This window comes from Dama dama, chromosome 9 (genome assembly GCF_033118175.1).
Source record: "Dama dama isolate Ldn47 chromosome 9, ASM3311817v1, whole genome shotgun sequence".
NCBI lineage: Eukaryota > Metazoa > Chordata > Mammalia > Artiodactyla > Cervidae > Dama > Dama dama.
In genome coordinates this window covers 109,487,582-109,510,968 of record NC_083689.1, presented here as the reverse complement: position 1 = coordinate 109,510,968, position 23,387 = coordinate 109,487,582, and the positions used below count along the sequence as shown (strand labels likewise).

Sequence of the window (23,387 nt, the reverse complement as noted above, 5' to 3'; positions counted from 1 at the left end):
AGATGTTTTAAAATTAAAGGAGTAAAAGTAATCATAGGTAAAAAAAAAATCCAAAGCTCAGAATTTAAAATTTTGAAATATTAATAAAGTCAAGTGTCTTCCTTTTTCACAATAACATACATTAGTAAGATGAATAAAATGCCTTCCCCCCAAAATATTTCTTTTTAAACAGATGATCAGGTGAAATGGACTGGACGCTATGGCCTAGTGTACAACCTGGTGAAAATGTCGTGGGAACTCCAGGGAGATAAAGAGCAGGATGGTCTTAGGAACAAAATATGGCAAATGTTACAGAAAACCAAGGACCGTGAGAAAGATAGGCGGATCTGTAATGCAGTTAATATTGCTCAGGTAAGATAATACTCTGGGTAATCAATAGGAAATTTTATCACCAGGAAGCATTTGTCCTTTATCTCTGAATATCCATAATCAGTGTGTATCAGTGATTCACAATTGAGAACACAATTTTTAACATATAACACTGACCTAATTTTAGTTAAAGAAGAGAGTTGGCAGTCTTCTGATTAAGCAGCTTCAAGAAAGGAGTTAATTTTGGGGAAGAGTAATTGTTCTGCTTTGGGCTTGTGACTTCACAACACATCTCTAACTAGGCTCCTGCACATTCTAATTTGTCGAGGTTAGCCTGGGTCTATGCCTAATTTTCCAGCTTTCTTATTAGTAGTGGATTAATTCATTCTTAAAAGTGTTTCAATTTGGATAATAAATTATTTAGTTATCTTAATTTATAAGTTTACCTTTCCAGCATCAGACAATATAAGTCACAAATTTGGACTCACTACATCTAATGTCTTTTTCTTTAAAGTTAAAAATACATTTTACAAATTCTTGGTTTTTCCATTCTGTTTGAATATATATGTAAAATCATTTTGAAACTAGCTATCCATTCTTCATAAAATACAAATATGATTTTCCATTGATTTTTCTTTTATCCATGTGATACCTATGATATTTCAAAACTCCACCATTTCTCTCCCCCCTTCATGTCTTATTTTGAAACAGGTTAATTTGTTATCCTAAAGTATACAGTTTTTCTGTCCCTGAAAGTTTCTGGTTTTTTCTAGCTTTCACAGATGCAATTATCCTAAAACTGTTAATATCCTGTTTTCTAATAATTGAGGGTGTGAGTTGATGTTAACAAGAAGAGCAAATAATGATTCACTCTGCTGAATTGATTGTCCAAGTGTATGGGTAGGCCATTATTGCTATACGGAATACTTACACTTCAGATCCTTAGCAGAAAACAGAACCTTAAACTCTTTGTTTTTGAATTACACATCTGATTTGGAGTAATGATCTTTATGGAGGACAATATGAAAACACGTAGTCAATTCTTTTCCCTAGATTTCTAGTATCTTTTTTTCATAGAAAAAGACCGTCAAATTGCTGCCCTTTTAAACTACATTGTTTTGGATTTCATGGACTTGCTTTTATGCAGTATGCTTCAGCTTTTCCTTGGTTTTGGAGTGAGGAACACAGAAAAAAGAGAAGAAAAACAAAGAAAATTATTGTGCCTATTAAAGTCATGACCACTATATCACCCAGTATTCTCTTTACTGGGTTATAGGAAATAAATCCTCCGTGTGCTTTCTGAACCTTATTATTGATTTCGTATAAGCTACTTGCTGAAGCTTAAAAAAATAGTCAAATTTTTAGCCATTTTCTAAGAGAAATAGAGGATGATTAATTCATCTTATTCAGTCTTATTATATTCTTTTTTTCCTGCTTCCATGATTCTTTCAATTATTTATGTTATTATCTGGTTTTGTACCTATTTTCATATGCCACTTCATATCTCAAGTGGTTTATATTGTAACTACATAAATAAGCTAACTCAAATTTGTCATTTCAGTAATTAGAATTCTATTTATATGCCTGTTTTCAAAGCCAATCACTTGGTGTAAGATAGCTTCTTTCTTCAAAATTTTACTAAATTTCTATAGATAATTACATTTGAAATTCATAAGTCAGTTAATCAGACATGGCAAATATTTTTTAGATGCTAGATCCAAGTGAAGACCTTATTACTCAAGCAGTCAGTTCTGAGAATGAAGGAATAAACAAAAGCTTAACCACTAGATGTGCTAATTAGTTTTTGGTGCTTAGTGAGACTTCCAAAGGATGCTTTCATTCATTTTAAATAGTCAGTGTGTGAGGAAGGCAAGTTTTCCTTACAGAAAAATCTAGATTAGAAATTTGTAAAAGCAGTTATATCAATTTATGTGTAATAAATATTTAATATAAAGCAAACTTAATTTGTATTAGGTAGACTAACAAAAGGTATAATTTACTATAGGTCTGTTTCATATATAGGTTAACTAGAGAGAGCTAGACATATTTGAATTACTAAGCAATATAAATAATGATATAAATGATAAATTAGAAAATATCTAGTTGATTAAATATCACTTAGTTTAGTTTGATTCTCTTACTTAATATTGAGATATATGAGTATATAAAGTGAGAAATTATATAAAAGTTCTCACCAAGAACAGTAAAAAATATGAAGCAAATATGAGTACTTACTAAATTTATTTTATCATACTCAGTTCTATGGAAGAAGCAAGGATGTCCAGTAAATAACCTTTACACAGTACATTTTACTGTTTCATCCAGAAGACCTATTTTTTAGAAAGAAGGATTAGTACGAAAAGAATATTCTATATGTGACTGGCTTCATTAAAGTTCATGGCATAAATGGAAGTTCACATAAATGTTTGGTCTCTTTTTTCCTCTTTAATATAAGAAAAAAGAGACCAAACATTTTTCCAGTAGTCATGTATGGATGTGAGAGTTGGACTGTGAAGAAAGCTGAGCACCGAAGAATTGATGCTTCTGAACTGTGGTGTTGGAGAAGACTCTTGAGAGTCCCTTGGACTGCAAGGAGATCCAACCAGCCCATCCTAAAGGAGAGCAGTCCTGGGTGTTCATTGGAAGGACTGATGCTGAAGCTGAAACTCCAATACTTTGGCCACCTCATGCAAAGAGTTGACTTATTGGAAAATACCCTGATGCTGGGAAAGATTGAAGGCAGGAGGAGAAGGGGACGACAGAGGATGAGATGGCTGGATGGCATCACTGACTCGATGGGCATGAGTTTGAGTAAACTCTGGGAGTTGGTGATGGATAGGGAGGCCTGGCGTGCTGCAGTCCATGGGGTCGCAAAGAGTCGGACACGACTGAGTGACTGAACTGACTGAACTGAATTATTGTTTTAGCAGTATTTGAGCTGGAAACATAAATGATGAGTTACATGAAATGATCGAAAGGGGGAGGGTCAAAGAACATCTTTAAGATAAGGAAATGGTAGGAGCCAAGAATAAATAAGGACCTGTTAAGAGAAAGTCATTGGTTTGCTTTCTCTAGTTGAGGAAGAAAGTTTGGATTGGGCAATACTAGGCATTAAATTTGAAAGGTATGTTTGGGTTACCAAGGTAAGGTCTTAGGGACTAAAGGATGATTTTATAAAACTGGAGATCTTAAGAAAACAGTTTCAGGAGAAAATAGGTTGTTCTTACTGGATTTTAATGGTTTGGTAATTTTGCTTTGGAACTTGTGGTACACTGTTAGAGTAATTGTCCCCAATTTATTCAAGGGTCCCTATATCATATCTTTTCTTTCTACACTCAAATTCTTGGCTTGACCAGGTGACCTAACTTAAACAATACTAATAAGTACAGATTTGAAAATGCGTATATATTGGTGCTTGCCCTTTCTTCTTCTCTGGGACCCTGTAACTGATCTGTAAATAAGTCAGAGTTAACCAGGTGGATGAGAGACAATGTGGCAGAGATGAGCCATCCTAGTTTTTCAACGTCCCCATCTCAAAACTGGCTGGTCCCTGGCCAGCTGATTTTTCCAGTGGTCATGTATGGATGTGAGAGTTGGACCATAAAGAAGACTGAGCACCAAAGTATTGATGCTTTCAAACTATGGTGTTGATGAAGACGCTTAAGAGTCACTTGGACTGCAAGGAGATCAAACCAATGAATCCTAAAGGAAATCAGTCCTGAGTATTCATTGGAAAGACTGATGCTAAAGCTGAAGCTCCAATCCTTTGGGCCACCTGATGTGAAGAACTGACTCATTGGAAAAGACCCTGATGCTGGGAAAGACCGAAGGTGGGAGGAGAAGGGGATGACAGAGCATGAGATGGTTGGATGGCATCATAGACTCAATGGACATGAGTTTGAGCAAACTCTGGGAGACGGTGAATGAGGGGAAACCTGACATGCTGCTGTCCATGGGGTTGCAAAGAATTGGACACGACTGAGCAACTGAACAACAACCTGATCTAACAATGGATCACAGACACATAAATGAGAGCAGAAGACACATTCTGCCATGCCCAGCTCTAATTGTTGACCTTGGCGCCATGGAGCTAAGCAAATGTTTGCGTTAAGCCTTTAAATTTTGGAGTTTCTTTTTTTTTTTTTTTTTTTAATGTTGTAGGAGTTTTCTAGTTGAGCACTAAATAAATGAGATTTTAATCTCCTACAATGTTCAGTGAAAATGTTATTTCTTTCATACTTATTTTTTAGTTTTTAATTGTTTTATTTGGCTGCACTGGGTCTTAGTTGGGGCATGCGGGATCTAATTGTGTTCAGTGGCGCTTTCACCGCAGCACACGGACTCTCGGGCTGTGGCACGCAGGTTCAGTCATTGCAGCGTCCAGACTCTCTAGTTGTTTTGCTTGGGCTCCAGGACTTGTGAGCTCAGTAGTTGTGACATGGAGGCTTGGTTGTTCCACAGTACATGGAATTTTATTTCCCCGACCCGGGATGGAACCTGCTTCCCCAGCATTGCCAGACAGATTCTTGATATTGGACCCCCAGGGAATTCTCCTTTCATAATTATTTCTGAAAACACACTAGTAGTGATAACTAAGATTTGTTGGGCATTTACTGTGTACCATGTGCTAAACACTTTACATGCATTCATTATTTAATCCTCAAAAAAGCCTCATATGATGTATAAGTTGTTATAATATTGATTTTCTTGGGGATGCTTCTGATAGGCACCTGCATTACAAAGTTGCAAACCTCCATCCATAGTTCATCAGGCACTCTGTCTATCAGATCTAGTTACTTGAATCTATTCGTCACTTCCACTGTATATCATAAGGGATTTGATTTAGGTCATACCTGAGTGGTCTAGAATCTGGCAATAAGGAGTTCATGATCTGAGCCACAGTCAGCTCCCAGTCTTCTTTTTGCTGACTATATAGAGCTTCTCTATCTTCAGCTGCAAAGAATATAATCAATCTGATTTTGGTGTTGACCATTTGGTGATGTCCATGTGTAGTCTTCTCTTGTGTTGTTGGAAGAGGGTGATTGCTATGACCACTGTGTTCTCTTGGCTAAACTCTGTTAGCCTTTGCCCTGCTTCATTCTGTACTCCAAGGCCAAATTTGCCTGTTACTCCAGGTATTTCTTGACTTCCTACTTTTTCATTCCAGTCCCCTAAAATGAAAAGGGCATCTTTTTTTGGTGTTAATTCTAGATGATCTTGTAGGTCATCATAGAACCATTCAACTTCAGGTTCTTCAGCATTACTGGTTGGAGCATAGGCTTGTATTACTGTGATATTGAATGGTTTGCTTTGGAAACAAACAGAGATTATTCTGTCATTTTTGAGATTGCACCCAAGTACTGCAATTCAGACTCTTTTGTTGACTATTAGGGCTACTCCACTTCTTCTAAGGGATTCTTGCCCACAGTAGTAGATATAATGGTCATCTGAGTTCAATTCACCCTTTCCAGTCCATTTTAGTTCACTGATTCCTAAAATATCGACATTCACTCTTGCCATCTCCTGTTTGACCTCTTCCAATTTACCTTGATTCATGGACCTAACGTTCCAGGTTGCTATGCAATATTGTTCCCTTTACATCATCAGACTTTACTTCCATCACCAGTCACATCCACAACTGGGTGTTGTTTTCACTTTGACTCAGCCTCTTCATTCTTTCTGGAGCTATTTCTCCACTCTTCTCCAGTAGCATATTGGGCACCTACCAACCTGGGGAATTCATGATAAAAGAAGTTCATGAGAAAAGAGCAGATTTGAAAAGAATGAGAAAAGAAGTGGGGGAAAAGGGGGGTTTATGAGAAAAAAGGAGACCTGGGGAGTTCATTAGAAAAAAAGAGAAGTGAAAGGCAAAGGAGAAAAGGAAAGATATAACCATCTGAATGCAGAGTTCCAAAGAATAGCAAGGAGAGATAAGAAAGCCTTCTTCAGTGATCAATGCAAACAAATAGAGGAAAACAAAAGAATGGGAAAGACTAGCGATCTCTTCAAGAAAATTAGAGATACCAAGGAAACATTTCATGCAAAGATGAGCACAATAAAGGACAGAAATGGTATGGACCTAACAGAAGCAGAAGATATTAAGAAGAGGTGACAAGAATACACAGAAGAACTGTACAAAAAAGATCTTCATGACCCAGATAATCACAATGGTGTGATCACTCCCCTAGAGCCAGACATCCTGGAATGTGAAGTCAAGTGGGCCTTAGGAAGCATCACTACAAACAAAGCTAGTGGAGGTGATGGGATTCCAGTTGAGCTATTTCAAATCCTGAAAAATGATGCTGTGAAAGTGCTGCACTTAACATGCCAGAAAACTTGGAAAACTCAGCAGTGGCCACAGGACTGGAAAAGGTCGGTTTTCATTCCAATCCCAAAGAAAGGCAATCCCAAAGGTTGTTCAAACTGCCACACAATTGCACTCATCTCACACGCTAGCAAAGTAATGCTCAAAGTTATCCAAGCCAGGCTTCAACAGTACATGAAATGAGAACTTCCAGATGCTCCAACTGGATTTAGAAAAGGCAGAGGAACCAGAGAGAAAATTGCCAACATCTGATGGATCATTGATAATGCAAGAGAGTTCCAGAAAAACATCAACTTCTTTATTGACAATACCAAAGCCTTTGACTGTGTGGATCACAATAAACTGGAAAACTCTTCAAGAGATGAGAATACCAGACCACCTGACCTGCCTCCTGAGAAATCTGTATGCAGGTCAAGAAGCAACAGTTAGAACCAGAGATGGAACAACAGACTGGTACCAAATCAGGAAAGGAGTACATCAAGGTTGTGTATTGTCACCCTGCTTATTTAACTTATATGCAGAGTACATCATGGAGAAAGACTGAGCTGGATGAGGCACAAGCTGGAATCAAGATAGCTGGGAGAAATATCAATAACCTCAGATATGCAGATGACACCATGCTTATGGCAGAAAGTGAAGAAGAACTGGAGAGCCTCCTGATGAAAGTGAAAGAGGAGAGTGAAAAAGCTGGCTTAAAACTCAACATTCAAAAAATAAAGATCATGGTATCTGGTCTCATCACTTTATGGTAAGGAGATGGGGAACCAGTGGAAACAGTGGCTGACTTTATTTTTCTGGGCTCCAAAATCACTGCAGATGGTTATTGCAGCCATGAAATTAAAAGACACTTACTCCTTGGAAGGAAAGTTATGACCAACCTAGATAGCATATTAAAAAGCAGAGACATTACTTTGCCAACAAAGGTCCATCTAGTCAAGGCTATGGTTTTTCCAGTGGTCATGTATGGATGTAAGAGTTAGACCATACAGAAAGCCTTCACTGAAGAATTGATGCTTTTGAAACGTGGTGTTGGAGAAGACTCTTGAGAGTCCCTTGGACTGCAAGGAGATCCAACCAGTCCATCCTAAAGGAGATCATTCCGGGGTGTCCATTGGAAGGACTGATGCTGACGTTGAAAGTCCAGTATTAGGCCACCTGATGTGAAGAACTGACTCTGAAAAAGACTCTGATGCTGGGAAAGACTGAAGGTGGGAGGAGAAGGGGACAACAGAGGATGAGATGGTTGGATGGCATCATTGACTCAATAGACATGAGTTTGAGCAAATTCTGGGAGACAGTGATGGACAGGGAAGTCTGGTGCGCTGCAGTCCATGGGGTTGCAAAGAGTTGGACATGTCTGAGTGACTGAACTGAGATAAATCTTGATTTACTGATGAGGAAATTGTTATATTAAATAAGGACAGTTGAGGTTCCTAAAAGGTAAAGTAATTTGACTGTGGATATTGGTGCAGATTACATTGTTTGATTTTCTTATGTTGAATAGTCACTGCATTCCTGCATGAAAAACACTTGTTCATGCTGTAGTAATGTTTTAATATGGCTGTATCTGCTTTGATATTATTTTGCTCAAGATATTGCACCCATAATGTTTCTCTTATAATGTTTTCTTATAAGGTTTTATATCAAAGTTATGCTGAAGTAATACAATGTATTTGGAAGTGGTTATCCTTTTTATTTTTTTCTGTTCTTCGGAAGAATTTTGTCTTATTGTCATGATTTCTTCCTTAATAATTTTGTAGAATTTCCAAGTGAGGACATTTGATCATGAATACTTATAGAAAAGGTTTTAATTTGTAGAATTAACTTTCAGTTGTATGCCTTCCTAGACTTTATTTTTCTTTGCTTCAGCTTTGGTTGTTGTTTTCCTCCCTAAGAATTAATCTATGCCATCTCCATTTTAAAGATACGTTATAATATCCCTCACGATATCCTTCTGTGATGTTTAGCATATTTAGAACCTGTCACGATGTTATCTCTGCTGTTCTCCTTTTAGTCTATTATGCCAAGAGTTTATGAAAAACAAGTTTTGATTCTCTTGATACTGATACTTATTACTTTTGTTTTGAACCATTGGTTATTGAAGATTTTGTAATGACTACATATGTGGAGATTTGTTGTTATGTTTATGATTTTTGATTTCCAGTTTAATTATGTGCTCAAGGACAATAGTCTCATCATAATGAAATGTTATTCTTTATAAAAACTGTATATTTTCTATTATAAATATAACCACTGTACCTTTCTTTTTATTAGGGTCCTTCTGGTTAGTATTTGCATGGAGTACCTATTTCCTTTTTTTTAAATTTCAAGCTCTTTGAATCCTTATATGTATATATCTTTAGAGAAGCAGTATTTTTTAACCTGAAAATTATTGACCTTGCATTTTAACCCTTATTCTATTTGCACTTAATGCCATTAGAATGTATTTGTGTTTATTGCTACATCTTGTTATTTACTATTCTATTTTTACTTCCTCTTCCTGGCTCTCCTTTTTCCCCCCTTTTCAATTCCATTCTTTTTTATTGAAGTTTATTTGATTTATAGTGCTATATTAACTTCAGGTATGCAGCGTAGAGATCGATAGTTTTATAAATTATATTCCATTAAAGTTATTTTGAAATATTGGTCATATTCCTTGTGCTTTGCATTTTATCCTTGTGTCTTATTTTATCCCTGGTAGTTTGTACCTCTTATGCAGCTTCCCCTCTCTTGCCTCTGCCCCACCCTCCCGCTTACTAGTAATCACTAATTTATCCTCTATGGGTCTGTTTGCTTTCTCATATGCATTCATTTGTTTTAATTTTTAGATTTCATATGTAAGTGAAAATATACAGCATTCGTTTTTCTCTGACTTACTTCACTAAGCATAATACCCTTCAGGTCCATCTATGTTGTGGCAAATGGCAAAATTTCATTCTTTTCTATAACTAAGTAATACATATATACATATCTATGTATTATATAATATATATATATATATATATTTAATTGAGTTGTTTTCTTGATACTGAGTTGTGTGAACTCTTTGTATATTTTGGACATTAACTCCTATCAGGCACATCATTTGCCGATATCTTCTCCCATTCAGTAGGCTGTCTTTTTGCTTTGTTGTTGTCTTTCTTCACTCTGAAAAATATATATAATATATATACAATCTTTATCCATTCATCTGTTGATGGACACTTAGGTTGCTTCCAGTTCTTATCTATTGTAAATAATATTGCCATGAACATTGGAATACTTGTATCTTTTTGAATGAGTGTTTTTGTTTTCTTGGGATATATACCTAAGAGTGGAATTGTTTGACTCTAGGTAGTGGTTCTTTTAATATTTTGAAGAACCTTCATACTGTTTTCCACAGTGCCTATCAATTTAAATTCCTACCAACTGTGTACTGGGTTCCCTTTTTTCCACAACTTTACCAATGTTCATAATGTGTTGCGTTTTTGAAGATAGGCATTCTGACCTGTGTGAGGTATACCTCATTGTGGTCTCGGTTTGCATTTTCCTAGTGATTAGTGATGTTTAACATCTTTTCGTGTGCCTACTGGCCATCTCTTTCTCTCTGTATACACACACACACACACACACACACACACACACATATATATATATATATATATATATATTTTTTTTTGGATAAATGTCTAATGAGATCTATTGCCCTTTTTTTTCATTTATTTTTATTAGTTGGAGGCTAATTACTTTATAATATTGCAGTGGTTTTTGCCATACATTGACATGAATCAGCCATGGATTTACATGTGTTCCCCATCCCGATCCCCCCTCCTGCCTCCCTCCCCATCCCATCCCTCTGGGTCTTCCCAGTGCACCAGCCCCGAGCACTTGTCTCATGCATCCAACCTGGGCTGGCGATCTGCTTCACCCTTGATAGTATACATGTTTCAATGCTGCTCTCTCAGAACACCCCATTTTTACCTGAGTTGTTTTCTGACACTGAGTGGCATGAACCCTTCGCATATTTTGGAAATTAACTCCTATCAGACACATCACTTACTGATATCTTCTCCCATTCAGTAGGTTGTCTTTTTGTTTTGTTGTTGTCTTTCTTCACTCTGCAAAGGATGTAAGTGTAATTTGGTCAGTTTGTTTATTTCGCTTTTGTTTCTCTTGTTTGAAGAGACAGATCCAAAGTAATATTGCCAAGATTTACATCAAAGAGTGTACTGCTTATATTTTTTATAGGAGATTTATGGTTTCTAGTCTTTACATTTTAGGTCTAGAGTTCATTTTGAGTTTATTTTGAATAAGGTATAAGAAACTGTTTGAATTTCATTCATTTAATGTACCTGTCCAGTTTTTCCAACACCACTTCTTTCAGAGATTGCCTTTTCTCCATTGCATGTTTTTGCTTGCTTTGTTATCAATTAATTACCTATCTGTGTGTAGGTTTCCTTCTGGACTCTCTATTCTTAGCTATTGATCAGTATGTCTGTTTTGTTTTTTTTTTTTTTTCCATTACCATATTGTTTTGATTACTGACCCCAGTTCAATCCCTGTGTTAGGAAGATCTCCTGGAGAAAGGCATGGCAACCCACTCCAGTATTCTTGCCTGGGAAATCCCATGGACAGAGGAGCCTGGTGGGCTACAGTCCATGGGGCCGCAGAACCTGACATGACTGAGCGACTAACATTTTTGTAGTATAGTCTGAAGTCAGGAATCATGATACCTCCAGGTTTGTCCCTTTTTCTTAAGATTGCTGTGGCCATTTGGGGTCTTCCATGGTTCTATCCAAATTTTGGAATTATTTGTTCTAATTCTATGAAAAATATCACTGATATTTTGATAGGTATTGGATTAAATTTGTAGATTGCTTTGAGTAGGTAGGATGGAAATTTTCACAGTATTCTTCCAATCCATTAGCACAGGCTATCTTTCCATGTATTCATATCAAATTTAAGTTCCTTCACCAGTGTCTTATAGTTTTTAGAGTATAGTTCTTTCACCTCTTTGGTTAAGTTTATTCATGTATATTTCATTCTTTTTGATGTAGTTTTCAGTGGGATTATTTTTTTTATTTCTCTTTCACATAGTACATTATTAGTCTATAGAAAAGCAACAGATTTGTGCATATTAATCTTGTAGCCTGCAACTTTACCGAATTTAATTATTAGTTTTAATTGTGTGTGTGTACTTTTCAGTTCAGTTCAGCTCAGTTGCTCCATCGTGTCCGACTCTTTGCGACCCCATGAACCACTGCACACCAGGCCTCCCTGTCCATCACCAGTTCCTGGAATTTACCCAAACTCATGTCCATCGAGTTGGTGATACCATCCAATCATCTCATCCTCTGTCGTCCCCTTCTCCTCCTGCCCTTAGTCTTTCCCAGCATCAGGGTCTTTGGAATGTGTACTTTTAGGTTTTTCAATATAAAGTATTGTATCACCTGCAAATGAGTCAGACACAACTAAGCAACTAAACAACACCTGAAAATAATGACAGTTTCACTTCTTCCCTTCCAATGTGGATGCCTTTTATTTATTTTGTCTGATTGCTCTGGCTAAGACTTCCAGTTCTATGTTAAAGAGAAATGGTGAGAGTGGGCATCCTTGATACTGATATTAGAGGAAAGGCTTTCTTTTTTTAGCCATTGAGTATGACCTTACTCCTTGGAAGGAAAGTTATGACCAACATAGACAGCATGTTAAAAAGCAGAGACATTACTTTGCCAACAAAGGTCCGTCTAGTCAAGGCTATGGTTTTTCCCGTGGTCATGTATGGATGTGAGAGTTGGACTATAAAGAAAGCTGAGCACCGAAGAATTGATGCTTTTGAACTGTGGTGCTGGAGAAGACTCTTGAGAGTCCCTTGGAGTGCAAGGAGATCCAACCTGTCCATCCTAAAGGAGCTCAGTCCTGGGTGTTCATTGGAGGAACTGATGCTGAAGCTGAAACCCCAATACTTTGGCCACCTGATGCAAAGGGTTGACTCATTGGAAAAGACCCTGATGCTGGGAAAGATTGGGGGCAGGAGGAGAAGGGGATGACAGAGGATAAGATGGCTGGATGGCATCACTGACTCAATGGACATGGCTTTGGATAAACTCCAGGAGTTGGTGATGGACAGGGAGGCCTGGCATGCTGCAGTCCATGGGGTCGCAGAGTCGGACACGACTTAACAACTGAACTGAACTGAACTGATGATGTTAGGTATGGGTTTTCATAAATGGCCATTATTTTATTGAGATATTTTCCCTCTATACAAACTTTGTTGAGAATGTTTATCATGGATGAGTATTGAATTGTGTCAGATGCTTTCCCTGTGTCTACTGAGATGATCACGTGATTTTTATCCTTTATCTTGTGACTGTGGGGAATCAAGTTGATTTGAGTTTCTTAAGTTGAACTATACTTGCTTTCCTGGAATAAAATCTCACTTGTTCACGGTGTATGGTCTTTTTTATGTTTGTTGAATTAAGTCTGCCAATATTTTGTTGTGGATTCTTACATCCATATTCATCAAAGACAGTGACCTGTACTTTTGTTTTTTGTAGTGTCTGGTTTTGATATGAGGTAATGGTGGCCTTGTTGAATGAATTTGGAAGTGTTCCTTCCACTTTAGTTTTTTGGAATAGTTTGAGGATACGTATTAACTCTCCTTTTTATATTTGGTAGAATTCTCCTGTGAATACATCTGTTCCTGGAATTTTTTGGAAGATTTTTGATTCTTGATTCAATTTAATTTATAGTAATCAATCTGTTCAGATTGTCTATTTCCTCCTGATTTAATCTTGATAGATTATAGGTTATATGTTTCTAAAGGTTTATCCCTTTGTTCTTGGTTATGCAATTTGTTGACATTTAACTATTTATACTATTCTCCTATGATTTTTTCTCATATTATTTGTAATTTCTCCTCTTTCATTTCTTATTTATTTGTATCCTGTCTTTTTTTTTTTTTAATGAGCCTAGCTACAGGCTTATCAAATTTGTTTATTTTTCAAAAGAAAATCAACTCTTGGTTTCATTGATCTTTCCTATTGTTTTATTGGTCTATATTTTATTTATTTTCTTATTACCTTTATTATTTTATTTCTTCTGCTTCCTTTGGGCTTTGTTCTTTTTCTAATTCTGCTTAGATGCTCATTTAGATTATTTGAGGTTTGTGTTGCTTCATGAAGTAGGCCTTATTGCTAAAAATTTCTCTCAGAAGTGCTTTTGCTATGTCCTATAGATGTAGGAAAGTTCTGTCTTGATTTTCATTTGTCTGAAGGTGTAGTCCGACTGTCTCTGATTTCTTGTTGAGTTACTGTTTTGTGTGAGCGTTTAGAATGCGGCCCACTCTCCATGTGTTTGTACTTTTCCCATTTTTCTTCTTATAATTGTTTTCTAGTTTCATATTGTTATGATCAACAGTGATACTTGATATAACTTTTGTCCCCTAAAATTTGTTGAGACTTGTTTTTATTTTATTTATTTATTTTTTTTCCAAGTTCACAGTCCCAGCTTTATTGCCACTTGGTCACACACGATTTAAAAAAACACACATGCTTGTAAAATACGCACACATCAGGAATTAGGAGGCCATGAAACAAGGGGCTTACAGGTGCCAAAAATATCCTAGGATTCAGAATAAACAAAACCAACTGAAAAACTTCTTGGTTCAAAACACAAAGATATCCTAGCACATGATCTGTCTGGGAGAACTTTCCATATGCACTTGAATCCAGTATGTATTTGACTCTTTCGGATGAAATGTCCTGAAATATCTATATTAAGATCAACAGGTCTAATATGTCATTTAGGACCAGTGTTTTCTTACTGATTTTCTCTCTGGATCTCTGTCCATTGATGTAAGTGGGATGTCAAGGTTTCTTACTACTACTTTATTGTTAATTTCTCCCTTTATGTCTGTAAACATTTGCTTTATATATTTAGGAGCCCCTATATTAGGTGCATGCATGGCTACGACTGTTATATCCTCTTGTATTGATCCCTTTGTCATTATATAATGTCCTTTTTAGTCTTTTATTATAGAGTTTGACTTTAAAGTTTACTTTTCTGATATGATTATTGCTATCCTAGCTTTCTCTTCACATCTGTTTGCATGGACCATATTTTTCTATCCCCACTTTCAGTCTGCATTTGTCTTTAGCTGTAGAGTCTCTTGTAGGCAACATGTAGATAGGACTTGTTTTTTTTTAATCCAATCAGCTATTTAATCAACAGACATTTAAAGTGATTATTGATAGCTATGTACTTGTTACCATTTTGTTACTTATTTTCTGGTTGTCCTCTAATCCTTTTTTAAAATTAGTTTTGTGCCCTTTCAGGAAGATTTTTCATTATACCATTTCATCTTAGCTTTTCTGCTTGTTTATTATGTAGTCATGCAGTCTTTTATTTGTTACTCCAATGTTTCAAAATGAATCCTTCATTATTTCATTCTAATGTAGGGGAATTTATGTTTTCCTGGGCCATAAGATGGTCTTAAACTATTTTAACAACTTTTATTTCTTTTATACACTTTTCCTGTTGAGCATTTAAATTGTGTTTCTCTGGATGTGTTTCTATTTGTGTATGCTATGTGCACCTGTGTGTGTTTACAGATACCAACATATTAATGTTGTTTTATACACTCAATATACTTTTGCTTTACTGATATATTTACTTGTTTCTTTCCTTACTTTTTCTTTTTGAATTGCTGGCCTTCTATACGGGATTATTCTTCTTTTGCTCAAAGAAAATCCTTTCGTATTCTTTTCACGAGCATTGGCTGGTGGCTAATTCTGTCAGTTTTTGCTGACAGAAGGGTTGTATTCAATTTGATTCTAAAGGGTAGGTTTGTTGGCCAAGAATTCTATTTTGGTATGGATAGGAGAAAGTGTCTAATCAATTGCTGTTTATTCTTTTCCTATATAATGTTTTTCCTTGCATCATTTTTATGACTTTACTCATCAAATTTTTCCAACTTATTTTTAGCTAATACATAAATTTTAAAAATATTTATTTGTTTGGCTATGCCACATGTGGGATCTTCAGTCTTCATTGTGGCACGTGAGTTTTTTTTTTTTTTTTTTTTAGTTTCAGGAAATGGCAACCCACTCCGGTGTTCTTGCCTGGAGATTCCCAGGGACCGGGAAGCCTGGTGGGCTGCTGTCTGTGGGGTCACACAGGGTCGGACACGACTGAAGTGACTTAGCAGCAGCAGCAGCAGCAGCAGCATGCAGACTCTTTAGTTGCAGCATGTGGTATCTGGTTCCCTGACCAGGGATTGTACCCAGGCCCCCTGCAATAGAAGTGTGGAGCCTTAACCACTGAACCACTAGGGAAGTCTCAAGGTAATATAATTTTAATGTCAAGTTACATATTAACATGTCTATACTAGGTTCAGTACTAACAATGTCTAAACTAACTCCTTTAAATTCTACAAAGCTAATTATTCAAAAAGTCAAAGTGCTGTTCAGTTCAGTTGCTCAGTCATGTCTGACTCTTTGCGACCCCATGGACTGTAGCACCCCACGTTTCCCCATCTTTCACCATCTCCCAGGGTTTGCTCAAACTCATGTCCATCAAGTCAGTGATGCCATCCGACCATCTCATCCTCTGCCATCCCCTTCAATCTTCAAGACCCAGCATCAGGGTCTTTCCAACGAGCCAGCTCTTCACATCAGGTGGCCAAAGTATTAGAGCTTCAGTTTCAGCATCAGTCCTTCCAGTGAATATTCAGGGTTGATTTCCTTTAGGATGGACTGGTTGGATCTCCTTGCAGTCCAAGGGACTCTCAAGAGTCTTCTCCAACACCACAGTTCAAAAGTATCAGTTCTTCAGTGCTCAGCCTTTTTTATTGTCCAATTCTCACATCCTTACATGACTACTAGAAAAGCCACAGCTTTGAATAGACGGACCTTTCCAGGCAAAGTAATGTCTCTGCTCTTTAATACACTGTCTAGGTCATTGCTTTTCTTCCAAGGAGCAGGCGTCTTTTAATTCCATGGCTGCAGTCACCGTCTGTAGTGATTTTGGAGCCCAAAGTGATCAGTATCTATGCAGTTTTCAGGTTTTCTCTCTGCCATCCGTGGGCAACACTCTGTTCTTACATTATTCCCGTGTGATCTTCTGACTTCCTTAAATTCTACAGCGGAAGCTCCCTTTCATGCTTAATTTTCCTGGGGAAAATGATACTCATTTATCTTATATTTTAAGTCTGCCTATTCTTAAGTGAATTAATAATGGTACTGTGGAATAACTTAAACAACGAAATCACATATATGAATAAAACAAAGCAAGATGATTTCAAAAGAATGAGCACATTTGGTCTATAGGTATAATATGTTAGAGCAAATATTTTGAATTTATTAAAACTGTACTGTCTTGTCTGAATACTTTCTATACAATTTATCTTTATAGGTTTAATTTTACAGTAGAACATAAGCATGATATAATCAAGGTTTTCTTTCCTTTTCTTTGGCCCTATAATGGCAACACATTTACAGTAATAAAATAAAAAGGTTACTTATTCCTAAATATCCTTAGTTTTGAGAAATTAGCCACTAATTCCCACATCCCACTGAACCACTTACACTACTGTCTGGTGCTCCCCTGGTAGCTCATATGGTCAAGTGTCTGCCTGCAGTGTAGGAGACCTCCGTTTGATCCCTGGGAAAGGGATGGCTACACACTCCAGTATTCTTGGGGCCTCCCTGGTGAATGAGACAGTGAAGAATCTGCCTGTAATGAGGGAGACCCTGGTTCGATCTCTGGGTCGTGATGATCCCCCGTAGAATGGAATGGCTCCTCACTCCCGTATCCTTGCCTGGAGACTCCCGTGGACAGAGGAGCCTGGCGGGCTACTGTCCATGGGGTCCCAAAGAGTGGACAGTCCACAGGTCACAAAGTGCTGGACACGACGGGGTGACTAACACTATCACCTGCACTTCACCTTCACATCTCTTTGGGGAAACAAATGCTGTAGCATAAAATAGAAACTTACTTATACAAGTGGTAAAACCTCTGTTAGTCTTCAGATCTTTCCTCACTGTTCAATGTGAACAGAGAGCATATTAAAAAAAAAAAAAAAAACTATACAGTGAAGCTTTGTGCCTCAGATACTTTGATCTACAATATTTATTCTACTCTTATTTCAGTTAATGCAAATAAGTGTGATTATAGAAAACCTTTGTTTATTCTTTCCTTCCTAATACCTTACTCCCAGATACTTGCTTCATGTAAGGTAATCATCATATTACCTACACAGGGTGAATCACAGCATTAATTATAGGCCACATTAGAGTGGGAAGGATTTATTTCAGAAGGATTGATGATACTTGTATATTTATGGAATTAAGAGAGATTTTCTCTTTTTATACTTTAAAAATATATATGCTATATGACAAACCCACAGCAAGCATCACCCTCAATGGTGAAAAATTGAAGGCATTTCCCCTGAAATCAGGAACAAGACAAGGGTGCCCACTCTCACCACTACTATTCAACATAGTGTTGGAAGTTCTGGCCACAGCAATCAGAGCAGAAAAAGAAGTAAAATGAATCCAGATAGGAAAAGAAGAAGTGAAACTCTCACTGTTTGCAGATGACATGATCCTCTACATAGAAAACCCTAAAGATTCTACCAGAAAATTACTAGAGCTAATCAATGAATATAGTAAAGTTGCAGGATATAAAATTAACACACAGAAATCCCTTGCATTCCTATATACTAACAATGAAAAAACAGACAGAGAAATTAAGGAAACAATACCATTCACCATTGCAACAAAAAGAATAAAATACTTAGGAGTATATCTACCTAAAGAAACAAAGGACCTATACATAGAAAACTATAAAACACTGATGAAAGAAATCAAAGAGGACACAAACAGATGGAGAAACATACCGTGTTCATGGATTGGAAGAATCAATATTGTCAAAATGGCTATTCTACCCAAAGCAGTCTATAGATTCAATGCAATCCCTATCAAGCTACCAACGGTATTTTTCACAGAACTAGACCAAAGAATTTCACAATTTGTATGGAAATACAAAAAACCTCGAATAGCCAAAGTAATCTTGAGAAAGAAGAATGGAACTGGAGGAATCAACCTGCCTGACTTCAGACTCTACTACAAAGCCACAGTCATCAAGACAGTATGGTACTGGCACAAAGACAGAAATATAGATCAATGGAACAGAATAGAAAGCCCAGAGATAAATCCACGAACCTATGGACACCTTATCTTTGACAAAGGAGGCAAGGATATACAATGGAAAAAAGACAACCTCTTTAACAAGTGGTGCTGGGAAAACTGGTCAACCACTTGTAAAAGAATGAAACTAGAACACTTTCTAACACCATACACAAAAATAAACTCAAAATGGATTAAAGATCTAAATGTAAGACCAGAAACTATAAAACTCCTAGAGGAGAACATAGGCAAAACACTCTCTGACTTAAATCACAGCAAGATCCTCTATGACCCACCAATATTCCCAGAATATTGGAAATAAAAGCAAAACTAAACAAATGGGACCTAATGAAACTTAAAAGCTTTTGCACTACAAAGGAAACTGTAAGTAAGGTGAAAAGACAGCCCTCAGATTGGGAGAAAATCATAGCAAATGAAGAAACAGACAAAGGATTAATCTCAAAAATATACAAGCAACTCCTGAAGCTCAATTCCAGAAAAATAAATGACCCAATCAAAAAATGGGCCAAAGAACTAAACAGACATTTCTCCAAAGAAGACATACAGATGGCTAACAAACACATGAAAAGATGCTCAACATCACTCATTATTAGAGAAATGCAAATCAAAACCACAATGAGGTACCATTACACGCCAGTCAGGATGGCTGCTATCCAAAAGTCTACAAGCAATAAATGCTGGAGAGGGTGTGGAGAAAAGGGAACCCTCTTACACTGTTGGTGGGAATGCAAACTAGTACAGCTGCTATGGAAAACAGTGTGGAGATTTCTTAAGAAACTGGAAATAGAACTGCCATATGACCCAGCAATCCCACTTCTGGGCATACACACTGAGGAAACCAGATCTGAAAGAGACACGTGCACCCCAATGTTCATCACAGCACTGTTTATAATAGTCAGGACATGGAAGCAACCTAGATGCCCATCAGCAGACGAATGGATAAGGAAGCTGTGGTACATATACACCATGGAATATTACTCAGCCATTAAAAAGAATTCATTTGAACCAGTCCTAATGAGATGGATGAAGCTGGAGCCCATTATACAGAGTGAAGTAAGCCAGAAAGATAAAGAACATTACAGCATACTAACACATATATATGGAATTTAGAAAGATGGTAACGATAACCCTATATGCAAAACAGAAAAAGAGACACAGAAGTACAGAACAGACTTTTGAACTTTGTGGGAGAATGTGAGGGTGGGATATTTCAAAAGAACAGCATGTATACTATCTATGGTGAAACAGATCACCAGCCCAGGTGGGATGCATGAGACAAGTGCTCCGGCCTGGTGCACTGGGAAGACCCAGAGGAATCGGGTGGAGAGGGAGGTGGGAGGGGGGATCGGGATTGGGAATACATGTAAATCCATGGCTGATTCATATCAATGTATGACAAAACCCACTGGAAAAAAAAAATAATAATAATAAAAAAAAAAGAAATAAGGAAAAAAAAAATATATATGCAATTCACATGATAATCTACTGAATTTAATAATTTAAGGTTTACATTTAATACCTGAGTTTATCTACATCACTAGTAAATCCTTTACAGTGTTGTGTACTTTTATGTCTTGTATTTTTTTTTAAATCCATAATAACATTCCATCATCTATAATTCTTTTTATATCTGTTCACAAAATTTGATGCTTAATGGAGGTTAGATGAGAAGTGAGATATTTAATAGCATATTTGAAGTGAAAAACATTTCTAAATAGATCCCTAAACATGAGCCCTTTATCTAACAAATTCAATATAAACCCAACTGTTGCCTGAGTTTTTGGGAAAGAAATCAAAAACTGTCATATACTCACAGTGGCATAATAAACAAATGTTAATTGATGTGCTTTGTTTGAAATACTTCCAGGGAGACTTGCAATGAGCAAGGCTCCACTGTATAGGCAATTCGGCAGCATATGTTGGCACGTCTAGGAAAAGTCATCATGTATAAATGCTCTCTGCCATCTGTTACATGACCTAAAATATCAAAAGGAAATATGTACAGCTAAAATGAATATGCGACTTTATTCAGAGTACCTTTGACTCATTAGGTAAGCACTTGGTGGTTAACATTTCATGGTGAGGTCTTTAAAATAAAATTTGTTTTTATTCTTAATGACATTTCCATACTCCTAATGCACTCTGTAAAGCGCAAAACAGAACCAACAGCAGTATTTGTCTCTATTCTCTCAGTATCTCTCTCCCTTCCCCCACGTATGGTTCTTCTTCAGGCATAAATGGAAACTCTTGAGTGGGGAAAGGGAGATGCATTTTTGGAAGTGTACAGTTTCTTTACATACTTATCGATAGAATTTCAGTATAACAGACACATTGTCTTAAGAAAACAAAAATATTTGTAGCATTTTTACAATGCGCCAACTGCTGTACTAAGTACATTACCTAAGGTAACTCATCCAAACCTCATAATTCCACCACCGTCACCACTCATACAGGTGAGAGCCTGAGTCCAAACAAGGTTAAAATAAGTGAGTAGTGTGGATGCACCTATGAGTGAGCTGAACCCAAGGGTTCTGCCGTTTCCGTGTCATCCTGCCTCTAAAGTTAGATACAAACAAGGAACTAGTATTTATTGAAGAACTTTTGTGTGTCAGACACTATGCTAGAAAATATATTCAATTCTTGTGTTTAACTTTTACAGGCGCCTAGGAAGGGGAGTAGTATTATCATCCCATTTTAGGAACGAAGAAACATGCTCAGAGAGGTGAAGTAACTTGCGCAGGGTCACTCAATCTCTAAAGTGGGAAAGTGGATATTCCCATCTAGTCCTTTTCTTAATCTACTGTAATGGTGGTTTTTAAACTTTAATACATTTAGGAGCTTGGCCTGAAATTCTCTATTTATAACATGCCCCTAGGCGATGACAATAATAATGGTCTGAGGACCACAATTTTAGTAACTGCTGTCCTCCTTTGTGAGATTTTATAACTCCTGGAGGCAATAATCTTTTGAGACCACCAGTGAGTCACTTTCATTTACATTTTGAACTTTGAAGAAAAATTATATATATTTTCACAAATAAATTAAATGTTCTCAGCTCTGAGTCTACTTAAGGCCAAGTGGAGACCAAAAACAGAGACACAGGGATGGAGACAATATTTGACGCAGACTATGCTGCAGTGCCTAACACCCTATTTCTTTCTCTTTTATTCTCTCATGTCAAGGGCAGTGTGAATTAGTACAGTTTTAGTGTGTTTAGTACAGTTCCCTAAACACTGATGGAAATGCAGAACTCTGGACAGGATTTTGTTTTCTTTTGTGTTACTACTACATCACAATTCTTTGGGTAATTTCACCTGCTCTGAGTTATCCATCTTCTTGCCAGCCTAAATGAATCATGATTTTTACCATCATTATGCCCAAAATAAAGACAGAAGGATAAAAATCTGACCTTGCATGTGGCTACAATCTGTGTGTGAGAGAAATACTCTTCAGGAGTACCACTTTCCCAATTTTAATACTAAATCAGTAAAATTAGCATAGGTAATCAAAAATTGCCATGTTTCTTAATAAAAAGTATCAAGTTTCAACAATGCAATAAGAAGAATCCTGAATTTTAAAGCCTACATGGCGTTGTTAAAAAATAGGGACACATGATAAGAATATTAATGTATAAAGATGGAATTTGGGATAATACTCACTGGCAGACTAAATAGTAATTTCGTGATTTTGGAGTCTACTTAAAAAGTGGTCATTAATATTTTGGGTAAATTTACTTCTAAGATGTATCCCTGGTGGCTCAGAGGTTAAAGTGTCTGCCTGCAATGCAGGAGACCTGGGTTCGATCCCTGGGTCGTGAAGATCCCCTGGAGAAGGAAATGGCAACCCATTCCAGTATTCTTGCCTGGAGAATCCCATAGACGGAGGAGCCCGGTGGGCTACAGTCCACAGGGTCGCAAAGAGTGGGACACAACTGAGCGACTTTAACTTCTAAGATGTATAGATTCATACTTATTCATCATTGGCATAAATAAATTCATAGTCTCTGAGTTTTAAAATGAGAATAATAGGTCTTCCCTGGTGGCCCTGTGGTTAAGACTCTGTGCTTCCAATGCTAGGGTTATGTGTTCAATCCCTGGTCTGGGAACTAAGATCCCACATGCCTTGCATTGTGGTAAAAAAAAAACAAAAAAACAAAAAAACAAAAAAAAACAAAGCAGGATAATAGCTCAAGAAGAAAGAAGATTCTTTAGAATAGAGATTACTCTGGAAGTATAATTATAATCCTATTTGATAAATTTGCTAATATGAAAGTGACTCTGTAATAAACTTGTCTTTGGCTGAAGAGGGTGGATGAGGCTTCTCAAGGTCAGTGGTGGGAGCACCTCATAAAAGCAGAGCATCAGTGTCCATCTTGGGGTACCCCTGAAAGCATGATGCCTGTTGAGCATCTCACTGTTGGCTAGACAGATCACCCTTTGTTATCTAAGTGAACCCTCACAAAACTCTAAGGGGTGGTTATTATTATCTCTACGTCACAAATGAAAAACACGGTGGAACCAAACTGAACCCAAAACATAGACTTGGAGAGATTAACTAAATTCTGC

At 36.9% G+C, this 23,387-nt stretch overlaps 1 protein-coding gene across 1 annotated transcript in view; it reads left to right on the top strand.

The window, feature by feature from the left end:
• The window catches only part of TMEM232 (transmembrane protein 232), a 249,098-nt gene that overhangs the window by 110,694 nt on the left and 115,017 nt on the right, over nucleotides 1-23,387 (top strand). Inside the window, exon 10 of the mRNA XM_061149508.1 lies at nucleotides 173-351. Coding sequence (XP_061005491.1) covers nucleotides 173-351 — 179 coding nt within the window. The remainder of the gene's footprint in view (nucleotides 1-172; nucleotides 352-23,387) is intronic.